The sequence below is a fragment of the Bactrocera neohumeralis genome, chromosome 5, assembly GCF_024586455.1.
Source record: "Bactrocera neohumeralis isolate Rockhampton chromosome 5, APGP_CSIRO_Bneo_wtdbg2-racon-allhic-juicebox.fasta_v2, whole genome shotgun sequence".
NCBI classification, from domain to species: domain Eukaryota; kingdom Metazoa; phylum Arthropoda; class Insecta; order Diptera; family Tephritidae; genus Bactrocera; species Bactrocera neohumeralis.
Genome location: NC_065922.1, coordinates 78,509,785 through 78,537,076, shown reverse-complemented (window position 1 = coordinate 78,537,076; position 27,292 = coordinate 78,509,785). Strand labels below are relative to the sequence as shown.

The 27,292-nt window shown below is 38.3% G+C and overlaps 6 protein-coding genes and 1 long non-coding RNA gene across 10 annotated transcripts in view; 4 read left to right on the top strand and 3 right to left on the bottom strand.

Annotated features, from left to right (window-relative positions):
- The first annotated feature begins 3,470 nt into the window (after positions 1–3,470).
- On the top strand, positions 3,471–4,915 carry LOC126760291 (zinc finger protein 225). Its single transcript, XM_050475821.1, has one exon. It carries the CDS (start codon positions 3,613–3,615, stop codon positions 4,612–4,614), a length of 1,002 nt encoding a protein of 333 aa, XP_050331778.1. The 5' UTR covers positions 3,471–3,612; the 3' UTR covers positions 4,615–4,915.
- LOC126760295 (NADH dehydrogenase [ubiquinone] 1 alpha subcomplex subunit 13) lies at positions 4,710–5,762 on the bottom strand. 2 transcript variants are annotated; one of them, XR_007667181.1, is made up of 5 exons: positions 5,672–5,762; positions 5,493–5,612; positions 5,204–5,424; positions 4,926–5,150; positions 4,710–4,865 (listed from the first exon to the last, which is right to left on the bottom strand). XR_007667181.1 is itself a non-coding variant. In XM_050475830.1 (4 exons), exons 2-4 carry the CDS (start codon positions 5,593–5,595, stop codon positions 5,013–5,015), a joined length of 462 nt encoding a protein of 153 aa, XP_050331787.1. In that variant the 5' UTR covers positions 5,596–5,612; positions 5,672–5,762; the 3' UTR covers positions 4,906–5,012. The 2 variants fall into 2 exon arrangements, 1 of the variants encoding a protein (XP_050331787.1); XM_050475830.1 differs by lacking the exon at positions 4,710–4,865 and having other exon boundaries at positions 4,906–5,150.
- Positions 5,763–5,825: 63 nt separating this feature from the next.
- On the bottom strand, positions 5,826–22,968 carry LOC126760275 (nuclear RNA export factor 1). Its single transcript, XM_050475799.1, has 11 exons — positions 22,708–22,968; positions 22,457–22,650; positions 22,290–22,388; positions 9,875–10,396; positions 9,696–9,805; positions 7,854–7,890; positions 7,550–7,782; positions 7,311–7,482; positions 6,964–7,248; positions 6,792–6,907; positions 5,826–6,727 (listed from the first exon to the last, which is right to left on the bottom strand). Exons 1-11 carry the CDS (start codon positions 22,781–22,783, stop codon positions 6,628–6,630), a joined length of 1,944 nt encoding a protein of 647 aa, XP_050331756.1. The 5' UTR covers positions 22,784–22,968; the 3' UTR covers positions 5,826–6,627.
- On the top strand, positions 10,637–11,381 carry LOC126760299 (uncharacterized). Its single transcript, XR_007667182.1, has 2 exons — positions 10,637–11,011; positions 11,071–11,381. It is a non-coding gene; the product is annotated as an uncharacterized LOC126760299 (long non-coding RNA).
- On the top strand, positions 13,325–17,198 carry LOC126760297 (uncharacterized). The gene is made up of 2 exons (XM_050475832.1): positions 13,325–13,613; positions 15,220–17,198. The coding sequence occupies exons 1-2, from the start codon at positions 13,545–13,547 to the stop codon at positions 15,391–15,393; spliced, it is 243 nt and encodes an 80-aa protein (XP_050331789.1). The 5' UTR covers positions 13,325–13,544; the 3' UTR covers positions 15,394–17,198.
- Positions 17,509–21,993, bottom strand: LOC126760276 (putative sodium-dependent multivitamin transporter). The gene has a single exon (XM_050475800.1). It carries the CDS (start codon positions 19,548–19,550, stop codon positions 17,622–17,624), a length of 1,929 nt encoding a protein of 642 aa, XP_050331757.1. The 5' UTR covers positions 19,551–21,993; the 3' UTR covers positions 17,509–17,621.
- A 1,067-nt stretch (positions 22,969–24,035) lies between the features above and the next one.
- LOC126760305 (uncharacterized) overlaps positions 24,036–27,292 on the top strand; it is a 57,964-nt gene continuing 54,707 nt past the window's right edge. The window contains exon 1 of one of the 3 annotated variants that reach the window (XM_050475846.1): positions 24,036–26,212. The gene's annotated coding sequence lies outside the window, so the exon portion shown is untranslated. The remainder of the gene's footprint in view (positions 26,213–27,292) is intronic. The other 2 variants (XM_050475848.1, XM_050475847.1) reach the window with 2 other exon arrangements.

Below are 27,292 nucleotides of genomic sequence, written 5' to 3'. Positions count from 1 at the left end.
GTACATACATAGGTATGTATTTCTAAGTCATTTACGTGTCGAATAGAGGCTGGTCGCGCCAAATGCAGCTAAAAATAGCTAACGTAACGGATGGCGTATGGAATTTGTACTTTTATGTTTGAAAATACATGCAAATAAAGCTGTAAATGTTTGTATGTATGCACATCGATATGAATATTTCACATTAAAATGATTTTGTTAGCAAATAAAACAATGACTATTAATTTTGCAATCTTGGCAAATGTCTACATCTATACATATACACACATATGTATATCTACACATATACACATGTAAATTGAAAATGTGAAGCAGGCATCTTGCAAACGTGACCGTTGTCACAACATTTGCATATTGAATCTCATTACAAACTTACATAATTGAATGATTTATCTACAAATATTATATAAATATATAAATTTATATATGAATATGTATGTAGAGATATTTTCTAAATATTAATAGTGATGTGTGTGCTGGATGTACATACAAATGTGCGAAATATAGCAGTAAATAAAGTAATGAATTAAGAAATGAAACATCAAATTTCTAGTGATGACTTCACGGCCAATTAAAACTAATTGTAAATTCATTTACCATACTTTTTCAAACGAAACAAAGTTTTACACAATTTTGTGAAATGTCATACATATGTATGTACATATGTACATACATACATATAAAGTTTCCACTCAGAATCACTCATACGCCCCATAAACTTCGGGGTACATTCAAGTATAGCCTTATCTGATTATTTTACATTAATATGTAAGCATGTACATATGCATGAATATTTGTACATTGTGCGAAAAATTATCTATGTATGTAATAGTCACCCTACCATTTTCCGCCAAAAATAACTGTTTTTGCACTTTTCAATGAATTGACGTTCAATAAAAATGAAAACTCAAATTAAAGATCGCCGTTCAATTGGCGGCCTTAAAGTCGGTTTGAACACGCAATTTCCACATGACATTCATTATTAGATGAGTCGCAAGTGTACGACCATTATTGGACCATTATGGCTGGCTTATAGGCATGCATGTGGCACAACAATTACGGTTAAGTGCTGTGCGTCGTTGGAGTTGGCCAATATTTATTGTGATTGACGTTGTGCGCACCCAACAATGCGATTGCTTAATATACACACATATGTACATACATACTACATATGGAAAAAACAACAAAAAAAAAATAAATAAAAAAAAACTTTTAAATGACGTTAACAGCGTTAACACTAATTTTACTCTATTAAACTTTTGGAGCCAAGGATAATACATAAGAAATACTTATTTAAACATTAAGCTTATACTTCATAACATAAGCACAAAATGGTTTCGTTTCATGTACATACATATGTACATCCAGATGTACCGTCTATATGGTGGTGTATGAGGGTATCTGACCTCTCCTTATGGTATATTAAATGGGCATTATTGTGCATTAATTGTATATGTATACTCTTATACTTTAATTAAAGATAAGACAAATTTTATATTTTTTTTAATCCAGCGAGTATCACGTCAATTGACACTTTAATTCAGAAAAAAAATTGCATACATTAGCTTCCAGAAAGATTTTTATACATACATACATACATATGTATGTATATACATATAAGTATATATATAAGTAAGTATACATATTTACATATGTATAGGGGTGATGAATTGACGCATTCAGCTTAATATTACTTGAAATTGAAAATGGTCATATTCACACTTATTTATACCCTACATACATACGTAATAAATGTGATGAAACCCATTTAAATCAATTTGAACTCTATATGTACATAGGTACATACATACATATGTATGTATGTAGATTATTAATTTTTTAGGCATTTTCTGTCAAGACTATTTATTTCATTTCTTGCGTTCGAAACTGTGAATTTTTTTTAAGGACGTGTATTAAATGCAAATATATCTAGCGCTACAAGTTATTTGCATGCTAATAAACGCAGACACAATAAGTGCTCAAGATAAAATAATTATCTCACTAAATATTAATTTTATTAAAAAAAATAAGCTAATAAAAGCACACGTCACCTACAAACCACCTGTATTTTTCCACTTCAATAATACCGAGGGAAGTGTCTGGGAAAATATATACAGTTTCAATATACATACATATGTACAATACATATGTACATGTCAAAGTATTTTCCTATTTATTGATGATTTACATATTTTTCTTCGATTTCTATAGGCCAGGCTTGAGTCATACAAAACGCAAGATGCTGTTGTCAATATATACATATATACATATACATATGTATGTACATACATATGAATATGTACATATGTATAAGCAACCGCGGCTTTCTTTGAATGCATGTGACCAGCGTGAGAAATACTCATCTAAATGCAAAGTCATGTACGTATACATGTGAAAGAGTACAAATTTTGCACGTCCTTCCCTCACGGAACTAACCCAATCCCTTATGTACTATATGTATGTATGTACATATATTTATACTATTACGGCGCCAGTTTGAATAAACCGCTTGACAATTGATGATTAATTAGATGAGCACATAAATGCGCATACACACGCAGGTATGCATGTGTTAGTGTATTCGCATTGTCTAGTTAAAACCAGTTAATATTTGCTCCAATTTCATGAAAGTCAGCTTAACGTTATTACAATCTATTAAGTAGTTGTAAATAGAATACATTCTTAATTTATACCGGCATACACATCTTTTAAACATACATATGTATGTATATGTATGTAAGTAAGTACGTACATAAGTATGTAAGTATGTACGCGCGTAACTGCACGTGCATATTTGCAAGTTCACCATATGCCTGCAATTGCTTCTTGTGAAATTCAGAGCTGTGAAATCGCGGGATCTGGGAATGCTTCCATTGGAAGAAGGTAAATAAGAGAAAAGTGCGCACAAATACACATTTATGTATATTTAATGCATGTCTAAATAACAAACAGCACAGTTACGAAAGCGGTGTTTATATGAAATGTATGACTATTTTTAATTGATATTCAATTTGCTTAATTTTTACTGTTAAATTAATTGCTTGCATTTCTGCTGCTCAATTAAAGTTATAAAACATTTGAATGTATGTTTAAAAGGAAAAATGCATATGTATGTATATGTGAGTATGTATACCATGAACAAAGAATTATTGTTATAACTATACCATATGCATAGTTTAACTTACTACAATAAGAAATAAACGATAAAGATGGTAATATAGATAAATGACATTAATAAATGTAAATAAATCACATTTCTTTTTTTTTTTTAATTTGAAAAAAAGTGTAATTCAAATTTAAAAATGCAGTGTACTAGAGCGGGGTTTGCGTTTTCTATAAGAAATGTTATAGGTAACCCTGTTAGCGCTAAGCAAGAAACACACACATGCAACCCTGCTCAGCACAATGCTGCCAACTTTTGCTGAAATCAACTCAGCACTTTGGCAAGTCTGTCCACCATTTTGACTGAATGTTGCCACAATCGAATTTTCGTGTCAAATACCTTCGGTAGTGCAAAAGGTTCGGGAAAAAAATCAACTCGGTGAAAAAGTGTTGACTAACTGCAGCGAAAAGACGCGAAACGTTGAAACTCTATTAATTTTTTTTTGCAATATGAACCCAAAGCGAGCCAAATTCACAACACTGACTTCAACGGTTAAAGAGGAAGTGGTTCCGGTACTGATTCATGATCCCAATGCTCCAGATGGTGCGCAATATGCATATGCTACATTTACATCGGCGGAAGAATCTGAATCTGCGGTTGAATCATTGTCTGGAACACATGAAACGATTGTAAGCACACAAGAAGTGATAATTGATGAACATGGACGTGCTGTGACCATTCAACAACTAGTCGACAATCATTCTGTCGAAGAGGTGGAGACCGTGGAAGAAAACGATGGCACACATACCATTTTACATATCGTACCTTCATCGCCAATTCCCGAAGAGACGGGAACCGAAAGTGGTGGTGATGGTGATGCCAGCCTTAGCCCAACTGATTCGATGGGAAACCGTTCTAAGACTTTTTATTGCCCAAATTGTGGCAATTGCTACAGTGCTGCAGGATCATTAAAACTACATATGCGCGCTTGCATGAAGCAGCGTGAAGAGGTTCCGCCAGAACAAAGAAAATGTGAAATTTGCAATAAGGTATTCAATTCAGTTTCGTATTTAAAAGAGCATATGATGCGACACACAGGTGAAGGCCCAAGACGATGTACTCGGTGTTATAGAAAATTTATTGACGAGGGTAAATGGAAAGCGCATATGGAGAGCCATAAACAACAAGATAAACTAGACGCGGAAGCTCAGGCTTTAGCTGATCAGCATGGAGGGAAAAAGATAGTGGTTAAAGAGTTCACGTGCTCATTTTGTTCACAAAACTTTACGGTGGTGTTCGAAGAAGGCCAAGTAAAACGGCGTTACGCCTGTGATGAGTGCCGTGAGAAGTATTCCAATGCGGAACAATTAAAACAGCACAAACAAATGTTAGGAGAGAAGCGTGATTTTCATTGCGAACGTTGTGGGCGCAAATTTGTCTTTGAGGGTTTCTTGCAAAGGCATCTTCCAACTTGTGATGGTACAATTAAACGACGACGGGACATGAAGTAACAACTGCATGTGATTTGCATTTACGCATAATCTCACAAAAATAATGTCAAAGCTACGCTATTTAGATCTACGAATTAATAAGTTTTTTCCGTACCTTATGTTATTTGTAACTTGTTTATTTCATTTGCTAGATGATACTTTGTAAATATGCCATTTAAACCGTTGAATATATCTGGAGGCAACATTCGACGGACAGTACCAGCTTTAGACTTGAAATGCGTCCTCCGTTCTTGAATAACTTTTTTTTAATTCTATGACACGTAAATTTTTGAATTAATAAAGAAATCCATATTAAAATAAAGCTGATTTACTTTTATTTATTGGCTAATCCATTCCAATTGCGAAGATTTATTTCGATTTTTACCGAATGGCGTTAAAAATAAAGAGTGAAAAAGTGCTTAAGACCACAATTTCAGATGTGCGCGCTTGGCGTAGGATTTATAATCGGTATGAGCATAGAATTCCTTGAATAGGGGGGTAACAAGAGTGTCTTTAGGAAGGGTCTTGTAGACGGGCTCACCATACCAAGTACCAACCTGAAAAAGTATACGTTTAGAATTGAAGTGATAAAATTTTTACAATATCTTACCTCCCAACCGGGCACATTTGCCATTAATTTGGCTTCTTCGTCGCGATTACGGCGCAGTTGCTTCAGAAATTCACGATCACGTTCTGCTATAAGCAAGGGATATATGACATTCTGGGCAGAACGATTTTCTATCTCTTCACGATGAATTTGCTTGGCAGTCAAATAGTACACATACATTCCTGCGGCTGTAACAACCGCGTACCCGGCCAGCATTTGAAAGCCTGCATTATCAAAACAAATTAATAGAATAACAACAATTGATGTGTTACGTAGGTTTCTTGGTACTCACCTGTGAAATAACTCTTGGCTGGAACTCGCAGATATGGAATTTTCTTATAGCCACCCGGTGGGGGCATATCCTGCTTTCTAGTGGCACTGGCTGCAGCCGACATTTTACTAACTTCCTTACCTATTAATTATAATGGAAACTTATTATTTTTTGATAAATTAATTTTAATTTTTTCGTACGCTTATGCTTAAAGAAGTGGGAAAATTTCTCTGATTGCCAAATGTCAGTTTTGACGGCTGGGCTTGCATAACAGCAGAAATGCCAACCTAACTGAACTGTCATTTACAGAAACATCAGCTGTTTGCCGGAAATGCATATAAAGTTATTAGGATGTTGCGTTTAAATTACTTTTTATTTTTAAATAATTTTAAAGATTACAATTAGAAATATCATACAAAATATTTTTACCGAATTTATTTATACGAATGCACATACATATATACATAAATTCTTTGAAATATCTCTCAAATATATAATCCAAGGATTATAGTTGCAGAATTGACATATACGGGTTTTGGAACATGCTCTCATAATCAGCCAAGCCTTTAAGGGAATGCCTATATATATAGCATAAAAACTTCTAAAAACCAAATCACACTATTTTTTACGTATGCTTGTATTTCATTGATGTATGTATGTACCGAATTATGACGAGATTTTAAATACTATATGTATGAACAAAAATTATCAACTATTTACATAAGTTTTCTTTTAAGTTTTCACAAAAGTATTACTGTTTTTATTATCTTGGTATTTCTATAAAAACATTATTTTATAGGTACAAAATTTAATTTAGGTAGGAATTACTTTAATACATATATGAAACAATATTCCTTTTATTCCGGTTAATAAAATATTAACATTGTCAAACATCTTCGAATTGAGCTTAAAGAAAACCAAAAACTGCATACTTTCTCAGTCAAAACAATAAAATCATACTCCTTGCAAAGCTTATTTCTTTGTGTAAATCAATTGCGTTTCTTCTAATATTTTGATTTTCGTGCAACATAGCATTATAATTTGCAATATAATGGAGGTGTAAATTACAATATTCAGAATTATTTAAATGCTTAAAAATCTACCATGTGCATGGTTATACAGCGCAGTGGGACTATTAACTAATAGTAGCTATTATTTACTTAATAAAGGCTTCCGGCGGTATTTTATTTTCTTTGTGCAGTTTGTCAAACACAAAGGCAGCATGATTGTAATCCCAATTGGTTTCCTGTAAACATCTGTAAAAATTACAATTAGTTTTCGCACTTTCTATAACATTGAAATGATCAAATATAAACTCACTTCGTGCTCCATTCGATGTTCATATTACTTTGTGCACATAACGATTGCACCATTTGGATTTTTGTTGCCTCATCAATGCCTACCTGTGGCGGTTGCAGGGTTGCAGCTGCCGAAGTCTACGAAGTGAAAACATTAAAAGAAGAACAAAAACCAAAATGTCGGATATACTCACGCTAGGCTGGTTGATATGCAATCGGTTCTGTAGGCCAGTAGATAAGCCCGAACTAGGTGTCATGGCTTCATTGTTCAATTGGGGTGTATTAGCGGTCTCGATTTTCTTTTTAAAGAAGCGCACTTGCTGTTGTGCGGCTACCGTGATCAGCACCATTTCATTTCGGATGCAAAAGCCGCTGCCCGCGGGCACAATTATGTATTGTCGCTGGAAATAGCGTAATTCTTCAGTAACTTCATCAATTTCTTTGAATAAGCCGGCCACAGTGAAAACGATCATTTTCGGCTACAAGAAAAAAACAATTAAAATTAGCATAGCAGCATAGAAGCGAAAGGTCAGTTGCTTACGGTAAACAATGTTAGGTCTACGGTGAAAGAACGTGGATAATGCTTGGTTTTAGGCAACTCGGCGAGCATTGATACCACAGCAAGGCGGCCAAAACGTAACTGGCGCACCTTTGTATTGTCGTCGGCGTTTTGACGACGAAAATCACGATTGTAACGCCAATATTTCTCAAGCCTAAAATAAAAGAGAGCGTTGAGTTGAAAACAATTATTTGCTTTCATCCAAATATCTGTCGACATACCGGCCTACTTGACTCGCTGGTGGCACGACCAGTGAGAGCATCGCTTGGTCATGGTAAGCATCAAGCAAAGGCTGACGATTATCTGAATCGAATATCAAAAAGTACTGTTCCAGGAATTGACGTATAATTTCAGTGCCATTTGGGTCGCAAAGGAAAGAAGCCTTTGCATGAGGGAGAACCGCAACTTCTTCACCCACATCGAACTGAATCATCGGCGTCAGTTCTTCACCGTCCTAGATGTTATGGGCAGAGGGTATTATTAAAGCATGAACAACATATATAACAGACATGGAATTATAATTACCAATTTCTTCAACTTTGGAAATTTACGCTGGATCTCCCTGCGAATGAATATATCTTTGTTGGTATAACTGGTTCAAAATACATATAGAACTACAATTGGTTATTCCCAACATGCAATTGAGTTGACTAATCAGCAAAGGTGAAAAGTGGTAGCAAAATATACCAGCTTCTTGCGTTATTTACGGAAATATTGGAAGCAAACTTAAAGAATTCTTTGGGCACAGAAAAAAACGAACTGTGTTTAAGGAGCGTTGACTTAGTGAACAAATTTGGCTAAAAGCAAATATATAAAAAATGAACGCTGTGTCGAAATAAAAGTGCCATCGACCTTGTTACTCTCAAACGATAGCTATGCGGCGCTCATGTCGGGATTGCGGGTTGGTTTTTTCATGTTTTATAAGTTTTTACGCAATATTTTTTTTCTATTTATTGTTTTTTTTTTTTTGTTTTTCAAAGAACTGAGCCACAATAAACATGTCTTGGCCAATCGCCTTTCTGCAATGAAATCCGCGAGATTTTTTGCCGAGTCCCATTGACATTCCTTTTTATTTTTTATATAATTTAATGATATTGAGTTATTTAGATTTGTTAATTCAGTTTCAAGCATTTGGCTGCAGCTGGTGTTTTTGCAGGCTCACACCTAGCAATTCGACACCAACATTACAGCTGCACATGAAAGAAACCTAGGTTTATTTATAATGGCTCCTTGTGAGTTGTTAGCGCTTTCAAATCCATCTACTTCGTTGACCTCAGAACTTACAATAGCCCGCCAGCAATGTACGCACGCGCACACATCATATAAATGGCGTCTGCCACATGCACAAGTGTGTAGTGGTTGTCAAAAGGCAGTGGGGCAAAGGCTGGTAATCGTTCTTTAAAACGAGGCAACTTAGAAGTGCAAGACGCAATTTTTTATATCAGATTTTTGATTTTCATATTTGTTTATAAACTCCAACTTACAGCGTAGAGTTATGTAATTTTGACATGGAAGTGTCCACGGAAATTCAGCAAATTAATTTACCGCTAAATTATATAGCCGCGAATAGAACTTTTTAAACAGTTTATTGCTTCTCAGACATTGTGCTGTTTTCATTTTTTTTCCTTTTTTCTTTCTCTAGATCTTTTTTCTTTACTATTTTTTCACACCGAGCGTCGCTTAGCTTTAAACGAGCTACAGTTTTAGCTTCTTCTCGGCAACATTTGTTATATATTTGCTTCGCATCACAATTACTTCCTCCAAACTAATATTTATACTTTAAATTTGCTTTAACATTGATTATCAAACGGTCTGTGGATTTCGCTGTATCTTTTCAGCTTTGCTCCCACTCAAGTACAAAGTAACCAGAGCCTTGGTGAAGTTTTCCAAGCACATTATGATTAATTAGTTAATTTCTTTAAATGTGGTGAAAATTTCAGTAAAATTCTCTGAATATTGCATAGCAATGCACTTTGAAAACTTCACCAGCGCTTTACATCGATCGTTCTAGTCGAAATCAATACTTTTTGGAATGCATAAAACATGAAAACATATTAGAAAATCAAGTAAAATAATTTGCATTTATGTATATCAGTTGAAATTGCTGGACGCATGCTTTGCCAGCATGCGCATGTTCTTTAGACGCGCCGCAAGGATAGCAGTCGCACAGCCGTTGAATAATTAGCTTTTATCCAGCATTATACAATCCGCCGTTAAAATGTGTTACAGCAGTCCGAGAAGCGTTGCGGTCAACCCCGCGTGCGCTCCTCCATAACTTCGCAACACTTTACCATCCATTTACGGTTTTCAACCATTTTCATGCGTTGCACCCAGTTGCGAAATTTAGAAAATCAATAGCTCGTATACCTGACGTAATGCGCGTGGTCTTTGTAGCGGCCGCAGAGTCCATTATTTTTCAATACCAATTCGATGAGCGGTACATGACGTAGAGCGATCAAATGTGTTGCGGTCGGTATCTGCAAGTAAGCGTTCGAATCTGAAATTATCTGAAATACGGGGAAAACACGAATCCATTAGGCACTCACTCTGTTATCAGCCAAGTGAAGGATGCGCAAGTTTGACAGACGCGTATGTGCATTCTTGAATGCCTCCATGGACGCTATGTTGTTGTTGTTCAAATTGAGCGCAACCAAATCCGGTATATTCTTCTCCATTATTTCGATCGCCGCCGACATGACATGTGAGCGAAAGATTCCGCAAAATATGCCTCGAAAATCCGGATCTGTATGGAAGCTGGACATATCTAGCGCTTTGGTCTGAGCATTGTATCGTTTTGCCATGACCAATTGCATGCGGGTCTTTAACTGGTCATTGATGGGCGTCTGAGGACAGGAGGCACGTACGCGTAAATACGGTCTGAAGCCATCGGGCATTTGCACAGCGCGCTCGAGTCCATCCAAACGCTCAGCTACTCTATGATCATCCACATAGAATGAGACGTTGTTCTTTTCGCTGCGCCAGTAGAGCGGTATCAGCTGCTCCGGCTGTATGGCGCGCTGCAGTACGCTCACAAGTTCCTCCTTGGCATACCGTTGCCCATTGTTTATCTGAAAGTGGAAAAAGAAGAACAGTTATTTAAACCAATCAGACGCGAAGTAAGTAGTTGGCGCTTATAGACTACGTGGCGCCGGCAACTGCCGAACTTTGTTCACTGCCCAGCACAATATGCAGCATAGGGCAACAAGCTGTTTTCCCCATCATGCGCATTGCTTTGACATTGCGAAAACACTTGCCGATATCAGTGATATGTCGATAAACGATTGGTAATCTTTATTTTAGATTATGGCTCACGGCAATGTATTTCTGTTTTAAGTGCGCTGATAAGACAATCGCTGGCAGCAACTAGATGAGGTGCACCAGCACAGAAATTCTGCGACTTCAACGCGTTAACATTCACGAAGACAACGGCGCGCTACACACATTTCACTCAAACGATAAAAAAAATCGCCAAAAGCATGGTAATGTAAGTACCGTTACAGGGGAACGTTGCAAGCAGCAAAAGGAGGAATTAAGTTTCTAATAAAGAGCGAAAGTCCAAAATGCGGCGGATATTTCCGTGTGGCTGCTGTTGCAGAAAAAATCAGGATTCGGACGACGATTCAGTTTCGGGCCACTACTGGTCCATATTTAACATGAGAGGTGAACTCAAGTCGCCTGAACAGGTGAGTGACCGAAAAGCAGGGGGCGCGTGGATCTCAGTTGACCATCTCGCTATTTGCAGGGAACACTGTCCACGGTAGTCACCACCGAGCCGGGTGCCAACACGACAGCGCGCAATTCTGTGGAGGATTTCGTGGACATTGATTTTCCGAAGGGTAGCTTTGAAGATGACCGCTTCGGGGACATGTCAGCGACAATATTCAAGCGAAGTCAAATTTAGTTTGTTATTGTTGTTTTTAATAGAATGTATTGATTTATAGTTTTAGGCAGTTGTCTAGCCAAATGTACCACAATAGTAGATAAGCAAATAATTCCTACGATTATGCAAAAATATTTCACAATTAAATACTTGCACAAAATGTTACTTTACAATTTATAAAACTTTTTAATCCGAAAACGATGTGCGCTATCGCAGGAAGCAAGTATTTATGTTGTTGTTGTAGCGGCAGAATTCTGCCGAGTAGAAAATCCTGGTCCGTTCCGTAGACGGTCGGGTCTGGGGTCGTGGGAATTAAGGAGTTAGGCAGTCGTGCAATTCAGTGCGATGAGAGAACATACCTTCAACACACCCAGGTGCTTAGCTAAGCCACTTTGTCATAGTCGTCATTAAAAGGGGGGCCTCTCATCTGAGGCTGTTTAAACTTTTTCATTGCGGGCGTTTTTTACGTGGCGGTTCTCAAACCCAGCGCACAACTTTGTGGAGGTGATGATTCGCCTTCTCGCTATAGATAGCTTTCAAACGGATGTTTTTGGCTACCCAGAGGATACTTGGTCTAGGACAGGAAGCCATGAGCCATATGTAAAATAATCGTTTCTGATCACTCCCAACTGAATGGCGAGCAGAGAACTTTCCTCACTTGCGTGAATTTCTACACATGACTTCATCCCCCTACGCCAGCAAAGGGTTAAACAATATGCTGTAATAACCGGAGAGGGCACAATATATCACGAGCCGCAGTGTATTACTCAAATTTCAATGAATAAAGGATGGGACCAACAGTATTCGGGTTTTAAACTTAAACTTCGAGGGCTAAATAAATAACATATTCGAAACTCGACAAAACATATTTATAAAAATATCGATATTTGAAAAATATGTGCCAGTATCAAATACTTTCGAAATCTATTTGCCAAACCATTCGAAACACTTGAGCAAATTATAATATGAAACTATTTTTTTTTTTGTACTTGAGTACACTTCACGAACGGTGGAGGTAGAGAACAAGTTATTTGAAAAATGATTCACTGAAGTGGAGTGAAAATTGGTCAAACGAGCGGTTTTTATATAAAAGAAAACTTGGCAACTGATAACCACATTTATTGCGAATTGATTGTGGCGCTGTGACAAATACAACACACCCACCTACACACCGTATCTTTAGGATATACTATGTGTACATATACATATTTCATAAGTACTCTCATACATCATAAGTACACTCGGCGAGATAACGATCGATAAGTAAGTCAAAACAGTAACAAAATAAAAATGACCTCAAAATATAATTACAAAAATACACAATATAATAAATAAACATTTAAAATAGCTGACTGTATTTGGGTCTAGTCAAACTGCCAGAATTTTATCAACATTCCTGCCTTTAGACACCTCCACAGTCCAATAAGCCCAAACTAAGCCAAACAGGAGAGGCAGAAAAACAAAAACAAATACAGTTAGTTTGTTTTAAAAAGATTTCTCAGCTATGAATATAGTATAACTACATAATATATGTTAGTGAACTCACGCAGCATTGCTGAGAGCTGACTAGTTGCTGATAAGACACCAGGAGCTCAGTTAATATATGTATTATATACAACCACATGCACACACACAGAGCCGCCCATTGACACCGCTCACCGCTCAACCCGAGGCCGTAACACTTGCCAAAACGGTTATACGGTGCTCCGGAGTATGTAGCCGGAGAGCGTCTCCCAGCGGGTCGGCAGTGTGCAGGTCATTCGTTGACACTTTTTAAATTTATTTTTATTGGCAATAATATTATTCGTCAATTTATCACATGGGCCGTTTGAAACGCGTACACCTGAGTGTATGTACATACCTATGTATGTATGTATGTATGTAGCATGCATACTTTTGCTTGAATTTAACGGTTGACTACTTAATGTGAATGTGTAAGCTTTTGTGCACGCATTGCTGTTGCATTGTGTGAGTTGTTTGGCCGTAACTCATTTATTTAGCGATAAAACCGCATAGATTTACCACATACATGCATACATACATATACATAAACAAGCGCCGAGTTAGGAAGGAGTGCAGCTCGGCCCCTTACGACGCTCATGCCACCGCCTACAATCGCGTCACTTACTCGTATATAACATACTCTATTCAACAATAAATTCGGAAAAGTGAGGCGAGTAAAAGTGAAATTGACATACGCTGTGCAACTGTGAGACGGCGACGTTGATGAAAAAGATCCTCAGTGCTTCAAAGACAGTTAAAAAGCGCATACGAGTAAACAGTATTTCATACTTAATATACTAAACATTACGTATTAACAGTAAATAATAATAACCATGGGCAGCTGCTGTTCAAAGGATCCGGACTCGCAGACCTCCTGGAGTCCTTCGGAGACCAAAAATGCGGTATGAAACGAAGGACAGTGAATTATGAGAAACTTGTTGAGTGTTGAGTGCGTGCATAGTGCTGTGAAAATGGTAAAAAAAAACTATGAATTTCGCAGTTTTAGAAGGAAGTGCGTTTCGAAAATCATGTGCCTACAAATGTATAAGCGCAATTCAGAATACTTGAGCTTTCTTATACATGAAGTATTAGTCATATGAAATATTCTTAACATGAGTCAGAGTCGGTTAATCACTAAGCGCATAAGTAAACGGTGTGAAGTGGGGCAGAGAGGTAGTTGCGGTGCGTATCAAAGAGAGCTAGTAAAGTTGTTAACGCCAAAAACCTCCGTTTGCGTTGACAAATATAAACGTTTACCAGGTCAAGGCTAAAATTAGTTACAATTCAGTTTTATCTTAATTTAACTACCAGCAATTAGGGATTCATTGGTGTCATAGGTAATTGGCTAGGCTCATTGTTTCCATAGTTTGAAGTCACCTGAACAGGGAATATCAATTTGCCACGAATTTTGTAACACCCAGCAGGAAACATCGGAGACCCTATAAAGTATATATAACTATGATCAGCGAGATGAGTCGATTTAGCCATGTCCGTCTGTATATACGCCAACTAGTCCATCAGTTTTTCCGATAATGCTCTGAAATTATGCACGCGATGTTTTCGCAAGAGACTGCTCATTTGTCGGAACCGTAGACATCGGACCACTATAGCATAGATCTGCCATATAAACCGAACAATAGGAATCTAGAGCTTTTAACGAAACTTTTTCAGTTGAGGAGATGTCTTCACGAAATTCGGTAGGGTTTATTGCCTAAAGTAATGATGTAGTCTCCGAAGAAATTGAACGTTCGGAATCAAGTTTTTGTATGGAAGGCTCTTTTTTTAACAAAATTTCCGCACGAAGTTTAGCACAGCTTATTATCCAAGGCAATGCAATAATATACGAAAATTCCTCAGATCGGCTAATTATAACATATAACTGCCACACTAATTGACCGATCAAAGTTCCGTTCCCACGACAGTCGGGTCTACGTAATCGGAACGGACCCGGACTTTTATGCGGCCAAGGGCTATCAACTCGGAAAAATTCTGCCACTACAACAACAACCGATCAAAGTTCTTGTAAAGAATATTTTTAATTTGTGAAGGGTATTATAGCTACGCTGCAATCAAAGCTAACGTTTTCACTGGTTTGCTTTTTCAATTGACTTATTTGCCCTTTTGTACAGCAATTGAGTGTTGTAAAATACCACATTAACCGCTGAAAGTGCAAGTTTGGTATACAGAGCACACGCTCTTACTTTTCTTTATCTTCAAAAGAGACTAAATTGGGTGGAGTCTTCGCTGTTATCATAAATTAAACATAGTCACATCAAACAATTCGCGAAGCTTGCTGCCAATTTTAGCACAAAGCAGCACACTTTTCAGCATACAACTTAGATTAAGCGCATTAGACATTTTAGACATTTATAATGTAGTACATGCTATACACAGCTTGTTTACACATTTATGTACATGCATATGCGCACCTTCGATATAATATACATACATACATAAGTACATATGTATTGACAAAAGAATTTATTTATTAAATTTCGTTCATTTCAGAGCACAACGTCGACAATTGTTGCGCAGCCAACGAACGATAGTACTTCGGCTGGAGTGTTTACGAGCACGTTAGTTGTGCCGGCCGACACAGAAGGCATGAGCTCCGAGACAACGACCACAACTATTATAAAGACAACAAAAGTCACAGAGACTGTGACGACCTCGGAGGAATGAATGCTGATAACGCTACTATGAGCGGCTGCAGGAAACGAGTGAATAACGACCAAATAATAAAAGCATTTAGTATTAATTTATACACAATTAAGTAACACATGTATACCTACAGACATATATACATACATATGTACATATACGTATATAAGCGCAGAGTTGGAGCGAACCCAGTTGAAGAAAGTACACAGTACAATTAAATATCCACCATACCATGAAAAATATTGTAGAAGACGAGCTCATTGTAAATAGATTTTTTAATGCGTGCAATAAAAAGTAGTTTTCGATAAAATTGGAAAATTCTTGACATTGTATACCACAAATTCTAGATAATAATTCTAGATTCCAGTACGAGTCATATTTCCCTAAATCTCAAACTTATTGGTAATCACCCGAAAGCAAGTAATTAACTGAGGAATGTGGAGTGAGCGTAAGCTTTCGCCGCCGAAAGTTGAAACGCATTTACATAATTAATCGGACAGTGCATTATTAAGTGCAGCGTAAAAGCGTTGAGCGAGAAAAAGAAAACACAGTTCATTCTTATTATTAGCTGGCTCAGCAGTCAAGATCAACATTGCGAGCCTGCTGCCTGCCCTGCACCGCCCTTGAAACGCGCGTCGCAGCTGCCCATCCAGTTCTAATCAGCCGATGCGCGCCGCTTTAGTAAGCGTTCGTATAATCGTCAATCAGTTTAGTTCAAATACCCGTCGCGACAACAACATCCCTCTCAGAATCAGAATACAACGCGCACAACAGTTCTTATATTATTCAACTTTTAATTTAATTCAATAAAAAATAAATTTAAATTCAAATTTGCACCGCAACGTGTATTGATTGAGCGAGTTGTTTTCCAACGCTTGTCGCGCTTTTGCTACAAATTATTCGTGAAATTGATTAGTTGTTGATTTTGTTGTTGGTGCGCGCGTGACATATGGCGCAGGTCTTGATCTCGATAGTGGCTGCCGTGGTGGCGATTAGCAGTTTTGCCCAAGGCTTCGTGCTGCCACACTACGCACAGATCATGGGCATCGATTACGAGTACGCCGAGGAGACACCGGCAGCGCCCACCCCAACGCCCAGCTACATAATGCGCATCGCACAGTCCAATGAATTGGGCGAACCCGGTGTGGCCGAGGTCACCAAATTCATCGACGCCGTCACCGCTGTGCCAACCAATCAACCAGACAGCGCGAAGCTTGCTACAAACGACAGACCGAAGGTGATAAATAACAAGAGCACAGCGGATACGACAAGCGCAGAGCAGCGGCGGCAAGGCAAGACGCTGACCTATACAGAACTCGACAAACTGCTAGCCAATTGGCAAATGGATAAGGAGCGCAATGCTTACGAAATGCAGGCCAACAAACACTACGGACTCAATGCGCGCCACTACTGATGGGGATCAAGAAATTTTTGTTTGTTTATGTTTGGGGAAAATGTTGTCTTTTTAGTGCCTAGGTATGCATGTTGGCGAACGGTATTAAACCGACTGCTGCTTGAAGTGTGTTGCTGATAACGGAATGTAATGCGCATTGCCATTACTAAACGAAGAGGGATGGGTTTGGGTTGTCTAAAATCAATATTTGCGTTTGATAATTGTTTTATGTTAATCCATTTATATAGATAATAAAAATGATCTGCTGATTGTACCATAACAGCGAAGGCCAAGGTTCAAACGCATTAACTGTGTCAGCTTATAAATATTAGTTTAGTTAGAATTATCTCTTCCAAATGCCTTGTAATCTTTATCGGAATAAAGTACTCTACAAAAGCTGCTATCAAATGGCCGAGTACACAAATAAAATAAATTCCTGCGTACATTTTATTTCGAATATAATTGGAAGCAATTAAAGCTCGCATAGATAAGATAAAAATGGCTAGAAAGTAGGGTTATTGTCATCTAAAAATTCATTGGGACGCAGAACTCATTTCACAAAACTATTAAAGATTTACAAATACTTTTAATTTTTTTTTATTATACCATCTTCTATGAGTACCACTGTTTATTAAACTACAATCTAAGCACAGCTCAAATGTGTCGGACGATTACCTTAACTCATCAACATAATCGCATTTACATATAGACACGTTATTGGCATAAATAAGTAAACAAATCAATTGGCTAAAACAATAGGATTGATTTATTGAAACAAATTGAAATCAAAACTTTGTTTAAAATTGCGTACACATCTTCAATACTAATGAAAACAAATAAATTGCAGTAGTTTATTTCAAGATATGGCGGCTACATGTTGCTTGTTGCCATTTTGCAAAACTATATCTCCACTGCTGTTCGGTATTTTCCCACTGTTTTTACTTTCCTCGAGGTTCTGCATGCTAAGATCGGTTACATGTGTGTCAATTTGTGGTGTTGGTGTCTCATCTTCTAAGTTGCTGGGTGTTGAAGACTCGCCTCCGATTTCAGAGCTCGTTCCTGTCACCACCACCACGGGCACTTGTCGATTGCGCAACCGTCTCGCTATTGGGGGGACAAAGAGGTCATATTTGATTGTCGTACACGCGCTGTCGGTGTAGATGTGTGCATTCGAATCCCAGCCCAGCTTGGCGTACAGCCAGGAGCATACCAAGCCCATGAAGAACGTGACGAGAAAGCCAATTGTCGCATACCACATATATGAGATTCGATAGAGATAGAAATAATGTGGCTCCGCTGCTTCCACCGTTGACAGTTGTTGTGTGAAGATGTCGCTGACGTACGATGTTGGTGGCGTCGCCGGACAGCCTTCGGTAGAGAATTCCAAGCTTACCGGCGCAGGTCTGGGTTGACCAAAACCAATCCAAAAGCAAAATGCCAAGCTGGTGAGGAGAGCCGTTATTGCCCCCTTTTGATTAACAGATGTGCAGTACATGCCGAGCGTGAATAGACCCAACAATGGACCGCCGACAATTCCAAAAATGGAAAGTGCAGCCTGTAGAACACCAGTTAGCGAACCTGCTAGGAATGCCAGACCGATACATCCCGCACCATAAATCAGATTGAAAATTTTTGAAAACCATGTGCTTCTGGAATCACTTAGAGTTTGTTTGGTTTTCCACAGTAGCAATGGTTTTATGTAATCCTCGACAGTCACGGCAGCCAAAGATGAGATAGCAGATGAAATTGTTGACAAACTTGCGCAAAATATACCCGCAACAAATAGGCCCGACAATCCGGGTATGTCTGACATTGTATCCACGACGAAAAGTGGCATCAGTTGATCCCGTGAGGAAATACGACCTTGCAATAAAGGATCACAGTCTTTATAATAATAGTACATACAGAGTCCAGAGAAACAGGTACTACAACTCAGTAGCATCAAAATTGGTAAGTTCCACCATAAAGAAGCTTGCGATGCTTTTAGATTGCGCACTGACAGCAACCGTTGGACCTGCGTCTGATTGACGCCATACACGGATAAGTATGTGCTTATGCCACCAATCATTTGTGTCCAAAAGGTATGGCGAACTGTTGGATCAATACGGAAATCCGAAAAATTGATGCGACCACCTTCATTTGCAACACGCCAGATCTCACCCCAGCTTCCCGCTTTGATGGTGGCGAAAATTATCACACTAAACACGGATACAAACATGAGCAGCGACTGGAAAATATCTGTGATAAGCACTGCCTTCATTCCACCCAATGTGGCATAAAAGGTACACACTACGCCCACCAGAATTATTGAGAAGTTTTGATTCAGACCTGTTACGGCTTCAAGCGCTAGTGCTGGTGCATACAATACAATGCCCATGTAGAGTGTCATTTGAACAGTATAGGCAAGAGAGGCGCACAGTCGGGTGGCATAGCCAAATCGCAATTCCAAATATTCGTAGACGGATGCAGTTTTCAGTCGAAAGAAAACTGGCAGAATGAGGTAGGCAGCTGCCGGTGTGGACAAGACGTACGAGATATTGATGAGCACAAACATAGTACCGTACTGATAGTTTTCCATCGATACACCCAGCAGAGTGACGGCGGACATAAAGCTAGTCATAAGGCTAAATGCTACAGGCAGAATTGACATCTGGCGTCCAGCAAGCAGGTACTCCTTAGTAGTATTCTGCTTCCCGCCCGTCACACGATAATATACACCGATACCGGCTGATACGATCAGCACAAGTACAACAATTCCATAGTCGAGGGCACCGAAAGTAGCCATTTTATTAGATGTGGTTAAGTGCAACGGGAAAAGTCTACTATTCGCATTAAAAACTATATTTTTATAACTGGAAAAACGTGCAGTTTGCTCTCCTTACCACACTTGTTCTTCAAGCGGGAGTCTCTCACCGGCACTACAGTACGGATATACAACACACAAGGTACTGATTTAATACCTTAAATGTTTCAAAAGCTAATATCACGGTTTCCGGAGATTTTCACCTCGTTAAAATAATCTTTATTAGCTGCCCGACTGTCGATATTTTATCTACACTTGATAACTATAATTGTGCTGTTTCAAGTGATGTTTGCACAATTTTAGTAAAAGTTCTTGACTGATACTGATAGAGTTCCACGCTAAGAATACTAACTTTTTGAAAATTTTTGATGAGGCTAAATTTTCTGGACGCAACTGATTCAGTACTATTTTTAGTTGAAAAGTTTTATAAACTTCCGCGCTATCGCTGTGTAGGCTGCTGGCAAAAGTACTGTGGGAATACGGAATTTGCTCTCATAGTATCGAGCACCTGTGCTCGCCAAGAAATTCATATTTACATTGTTGCGAATACAAGGCGATTTAATGGCCACTGTAGCCGGTGGCAGAGGCTAGATCAGACAGAAATATGCAATGGCTGCTGCGCCAATGATACCGCCGTTCATTAGCAATCCAGCAGATGCAAATACTGTGTTCGATATTTGCTAGCACATCTACATACGTGTTTATTTTAACCTTTGTATAAATATAATTAAAATTTTTTACTTATTGGTCTGGTACACGTACGCTGTTCTTATTGAATTTATACATTTGTGTTTGCTTTTGGATTGTTCTATAAACCGGTGGTGTGTGTATCTGTTGTTTACTTGTTGTTCCGATAGTAACTTTTGCTTCTATTTATACATGCAGCTTTATATTTGTTTCGTACTTTTTTTCTCAGGGAGGGAATCTTTGCGAGACAGAGTTTCGAAGCGTTGGCTGTTGTTGCGGTAATCCCTGTTAGGGTAGCAAACTATAGTTAGAGCCATAGAGAGTAGGGCGATAGATGAGTGACAGGGCGTATTATCTGGACGTGACGTTAAGTGTTGTGGCGGTGCTGTACCCATTACGGAAGCTATGTTGAAGGTCTGCTAGGTTCAGATAGTGAGTGCAGGTCGGGAGTAATAAAGTCTCAAATGTCTACTACTGGGGAAGGGCGAGTTATGGGACGATAAGATCCGTTATGTTAGTGGGGTTTCCAGGTTTCATACTTATTCTGTTGTTTTTTAACGGTTATTCAATCCCCGTTAGAATGGTAAGGATTATCTAAGTTGTCGTCGTCGTCATCTAACGGGAGGCCCAAGAAACGTGCTGTTTCGACGGGACCGGACCAAAGGTAAAAGGGTGTCAGATGAGTGGGGTTGGCGGGGCATGCAAATAGGTGGCCAGTGTCATGCGGAGACTCATTGCACGCAAGATATATGTTGGATATAACGGGGTCTATTCTTGACAAATAGGAGTTTAACCTTCTATAATATTCAGAACGAAGCTGCGCAAGATTCACTCTTGTTTCTTGCGGAAATTCGAGCATTTTGTCTGCAACGGGTGGTGATTTGGCTCCAAGAACGTCATTCACAGGAATGGAGTCGGTCAGTGCTTGTCGGAAGTAAGTTGCGTCCGAAGTCCGGTCGGCGTATTGTTCGGTGTAGTCGACGTAATTGAGGAAAGACCTCTTGATGTTCCTAGGAAGCCGTTCCTTTCCAAGCAGGTGGCTGCAGGGTTGATTTCTGCGAAAACATTCCAGCAGGAACTGTCTGGAAAGGAGTTCATTATGCTCCTTAACTGGGAGCATAAGCCTCTCACTATGTAGGTGTTCAATGGGAGACATCAGGAGGCATCCTGTCGTAGTCCGGAGTGCAGTGTTCTGACAAGTCTGAAGCTTCATCTGCGTTCCACTGCATCCATGCGACCATATTAGTGCGGCGTAGTTGAGGACCGGCCAGCCAATTGCCTTGTAAGTTGCCAACAACGTTTCTTTGTCCTTTCCCCATGTCCTGTTGTGGCTCTGTACCTCGGCGATAATCGCGGTCGTATGAAGAGTGAAGGAGCATACTCTACCAAAAGTTACACCCAAAAACTTAGGGAAGTGACAGTCGGAATCTTGTCGCCGTCGACGCCAATTGTACGGTCAAGTCTGTACTTTTTCGTCCAGTTTGTAAATATAGTCGCTGTGGATTTGGTGGGGGAGAGTGTTAAGTTCCGTGCAGAGAAGAAGCGAGGAAGGTCGGAGAAATAGCCGTTTACCCTTGAACACATGCCATCAATTTTATTGCCCGACGTCAATATCGTCCAATCATCAGCGTACAATGTTATGGAAACTTCCTCTGGTGGCTGTGGGAGTTCTGAGATGTAGTCGAGATGTGAATGGTCGCCAGGTTATGCTATTTATCAGACCAACTCTACTTCCTCCGACACCCATAATACTAAAAAATAGCTTTATGCCAAACTTAAATTTCTCTCTTTAACTATTTCGAACAAAGAAAGGAACTCTGTTTCAGTTCTTGTTTATATATAGTAATATATATGTATATAATAAACAGTATAATAATAAAAGTAGTTCAAACTTTACAGCCTATGTTTTATTAATTATATTTTTAGTGTAGGCAAGAAAAATGGAGAAAAATGGATCTAAGTCATTATTAACATAATACTACAGTAATACTAAACTTATTTTCCTTAATTGTATAAAAATCTGTTTCAACTTACCCAAACTTGATACCAGCCAAATGGAGACTTTGATATATGCATTGTATTCCCAAACTTTTTTCTAGGTATGGGTGACCCTTTACGGCGTGTATTATCCGGCTGTCCAAGTAAGAGGATTTAAAATTTGAGTACACCATTTTTCTTTTTTTTTTCAAATTATTACGTACCTTGGAAGTTCCTGGCATATCACCCATATCTTCATCATCTTCTAAGTGTGAACGTATAGCTATCTCAGCCATTCTCCTTTTAATACCACCTGAATATTGCAGTAATGATGGTTTGAAGCTAACCCGACGTGTATTGCGATCCTTCCGTGTATTATCACGTTCACGGTCACGGTCACGATCGCGATCATCTCGATCTTGAGAAAGGAGTAAAGATGATATAAAAAGTTTAGCACATTATTTCGCAAACTTACCGTCCAAATCATTAAATGCTACGAAACGTGAACCACTAGGTCCGTTCATATTAGCACGACCACCACGTTTTGGCATTTCGATTTGTTTTCAATTCTTATTTCTCAACAATGTATTAAATGTTAAACTCTTATAAATTGCGAAATTTTAATCAACTTCGTTATGAAAAATATGCACAAATTTTTCGGAAACAATTATACAAATCGCAAAATGAAGATTTTTATTCTGTTCGTTTCCAACTCCTTCGGTTTTGTGAAATTATTTGACAAGTGTGGGTATTGCCACATATCTAATTCGCACGTTCAAATAAGAATTATTAAGACACAGTTCGTTAGCATGCAATTGCTCGTTTCTTTAATGGGAAATGATAGGCAAATAAAACGTGTCAAGAAAATAATAATTAGTTTAAACGAATTGTTGAAATGTAAATGAAATCGAGAAAATAATTGGCAGTCATGAAGTAATTGGCAGCACGGAAATAGTGGCGCCATCTGCTGGTATATTTTACAATTTTCAGTTTCATTAATACACTTTCACAGGTATTTATGCTGTTTTGCGGGTATACTACGTATTTTGGCATTCATAAACGTAAAAAAGAAAATGTTCGATTTATTGTATGTAATTCTTATTTCTATTAAATGTGTTAGGTATATAAATTCCCATATATATTTTTTTACATAAGTGTTAGTTTAAGAACAATACATTAGTACTCTAGTTAATGTGATTGACTTCTGTTTGCAAACAATGATTATAAGTTAGCCCGATTTTTCGCAGTGTAAAACAACCTTGCGGCCCGCATGCAAATGTATGTATGCGTGTGAAGCAACAACAGCAGCATTGGTTGGAGCCCATTTGGGGCCAGTTGAGCGCGAACAACGAAATAGAATGTGTCGTGTCAAAAGCTGTTGTTGTCGGGTGCTTCCATTTTACGAATAAAGCGTGTGCAACTGAACGGAAAGTGATTTGTTTGTTGTAAAAGATCGTAAAATGCAATGAAATTAAAACTTAAAGGAGTAATTTGCCAATAAGAATATCAAAACAAAAGTAAATGCCGCTAAATGTTACTTGTGTCTTTTATGAGATGTATTATATAAACGTTATTGTTAAGTGTTGTTATAGCTGCTGCTGTAGTCGTAGTTGTTGTACGCATTGTTTTGGGTAATTGTTGGTGTCGTTCATAATAACAAATATTACATATTGGACGGCCACCAATTTGTGATTGTGCATATGCATCAGTTTAATTCGGTTTTGCCACCCACCAAATTGTCAAATTGTATACATACATACATATGTACATATAAAGCAATTTTGACATTTATGTTTGTTTTTTGACAAGTGGGGGAAGAATCACAGCTCTGGTCCAGACAAAATAATATATAAACAAGTGTCGTAAAATTAAATTAAACACAATTCATTGACTATTCACACAAATCTTTGCTTTTTGACGTAACGCGGTGATACAACTACCGCTTAGCATAACAATTGCGTGGGAGTGCTTAATTGTTGCTTTCATTAATGTCGCTCAAGGGAGCCTTGAAAGTTTGGCGATTTACGAAATTACAGCAAATTAAAGTCGTTGTATATTTTTATTTATAAAGAGGAAACAAATATTAAGCGTATGTGAATGGTGCGAAACAAAGTATACGGAGCTTTTTAGCACGAAAAAATTATAATTTCATTGAAATCAGCTGTAAAGCATGCGCGTTGTGCTAATTTACTCGTTAAACCCGTCAAATGATAAATATGTTTGCACGTATTTACATACATACATACATATGTTTTTATAGCAATGTATCAAAACCGCTTTGCAGCAAACCGGCAGCGCGCGTTCGATCACCTTCTGTGCGCGTGTGTTATCCATGTGGAGCTGCTGCTTTGGTGCTGCCGTCACGTTAACCCAAACAATATTTTCAAAACTTTATGTTCTTGATAATGACAACCAGCGCGATATGAAGTGAAAACTCAAAAGCACCACAACAGCAAACAAGCGCAGATCAGTCAAAGCCGCGGAGTTACTAACCTCGGCCTAGTGCGAGCTTCGAAGTGAAACACGCTGCCAACAGCTGTGCTAATTGCAATTGTTGCTGTTCTCCTACGGCTGATCGTAATATATCAAGTCAGTGACACCAGCTAAAATTTGTTGCTATCTTTACCACATAATTATGTACATGTGTGTATATAATTACGTTGGTGTTAGTTAATGTGTCAATGGGTCGTTTGAAGCAAAGCTGCCTGGTTCGAGTTGCCTGCTCGTCATGTATCGTTGGCGATAGAGAACTGCCCTGAGGCGCGCCATATCTGTACTTAGATTGCCAACACATTTAAGGGGATTAGGCGCAGCGTGTTGTGAAGCGGCAATAGTGTTGACAAGTATTTCCATAAGCTAACAGGCACACATGTGCTTGAAAGCTTAAACAAGGATTGACTCACGCATATGCATTCAGGAGCAATTAGAAATCCAAGCAATTTTGCGAAATCCGAGTCTTCGTGTGCCCTCTCGCATTACAAGCACCACGCTCCAATTAGCAATAACAACAAAAATCTAATAGTAATAATTAGTTCAGCCGCAAATGCCAATCAAAATAAGCATATACGAGTACTAGTGTGAATGGAGAAATACGAAAAGTAATTTAAAAATTTAGAGAAACCACAACAATTGCTACCAACACTACAACAACGGCAGCAATAATCAAGATTGATTTGCTAGCAGTTAATGAGATAACCGCAATAGTAGTAGAAAAAATATACTACAAATGTACAAACGTGCGTGCCTCCTTAAATATATATGTAGATATATACAATATATACATATATGTGAATATGTATGTAAGTGCGTACCAATAGCAAATTGAGTATCACCTGTTAACAACGAACTTTACTCACCTGTGTGCGCATGCGCGCGCGCTCTCTTCCGTTACAATCGCTCGGTCGCAAGCGAGCGCGGTGTGCTTTTCCGTTACGTCAGCGCTTACCTTCGTGCAGTAAATAAGCGCTCTTATTGCGGTTGCTACTGAATAGGTGAGCCTACTTATTGCACCTGAAGCTGTTAAGTGTTGTACTATTAGTTTTCGCCAAGCTAAGCTCTCGCCGCTGAGGCGTTAATGCCATTTTATTTACACTTTAGGAAATAATGAATTCGGACGCTCACCGATCGGCTCATACCAGCGTTATATTGTTCTATGAAAGTGTCGTGTCGGCTCGAGTGTCGTGCTAATGCGTCGAGTGTTATTATTATGTGTTATCATCGTAGACGCGCTTTACGATATTTTTTTTTTTGTGGCTCAAATAAAAATGTAAAAATTAAGTGAAATATTTTAGTGAAAACAAACTCGACCACTACGGTAGTATATGTATCTAATATTAGTGAATATATACATGTATGTACATATACATATATGTCCCACGATAATACTTTAAAAATATAAGCGCAGAGTGTCGCTTACACGCGTCAAACTCCAATTGGCTTTAACCTCGTGAAAACTAGAAGCATATGTGCCGACTGAACAGGTAAGCAATTACATGCATACATAATTTTCGTTGAAAATAATAACAAAAATAAATATGACTAGAAGGAATGTTTTTGTTGTAGTTTTCGCTTTACTTTATGCGAACATACATACATACATATGTATGTATATTTTTTGTCGTAATTAAACCGACACACACTTCATTAGCATACAAATGTTATATATAATGAAAGTATTCGCGGTTAAGCGTACAAAGATTGGACTTTGTTTTACTATGGGGCCTTTATTTAAATTTGCTGACATTTCGCTAATTACTAAATTGAAAGTCTTTTCATAATGAAGCTCAGTAGGTGAATTGAATTTATTTATTATATTTGTTGTGGTCACAGTATGTTGAGCATATGAACTGTCGGTCCTACGTAACCGGAACGGACCTAGATTTTTATCCGCTCAAGGATTCGGCTCATGATTAATAGAAGCTATATGCTAACTGAACTGTGAACTTTAAGGGACACGAACAAGAGCACACCGAAATTCTATCCAGAAAACTTAGACCACTGCTTCGCGGTGGTGGTGAGATGGAAACATCCAGGCCTCTTCTTCTCCTTTGTATAGCCTTTGCAAGACTGAGACTGAAATATCGCGGTAATATTACTTTTGGCGAATCACAAGACATAATCTATCTAAGGGTCTTATGATATACAGGACTTTTAGGGTCCGCCGACCGCCGTTCTAAGTTGTTCCAGTAACTTCCCTCTTAGGATCGATCTCTTCACCTGATCTAACTGAACTCATAAGAAGACGCCGATATGGTTTTCGGTGTCTTAGAAAAAACAGTTCAACTCTAAAGTTTGTTAACGATCAGTTATCTGATAATGTGAATGCTATATAGATATAGAAAGCGACATTTGCATTACTAAAATTTTGTGGGCTCTGTTATAAATAATATATTTCTATGTGCGTATGTATTGATTGATATATAACTTTCATAATTATTTCACAACTATGGTTGTAACTTATTGCTTTCTAAATTAGAGTACGAGTCTTCATAAGCGTACCTAACGGCAAAAGAATGCAAATGTCATTGCAAACATTGAGGTAGTTTTTGATCTATTTCGGG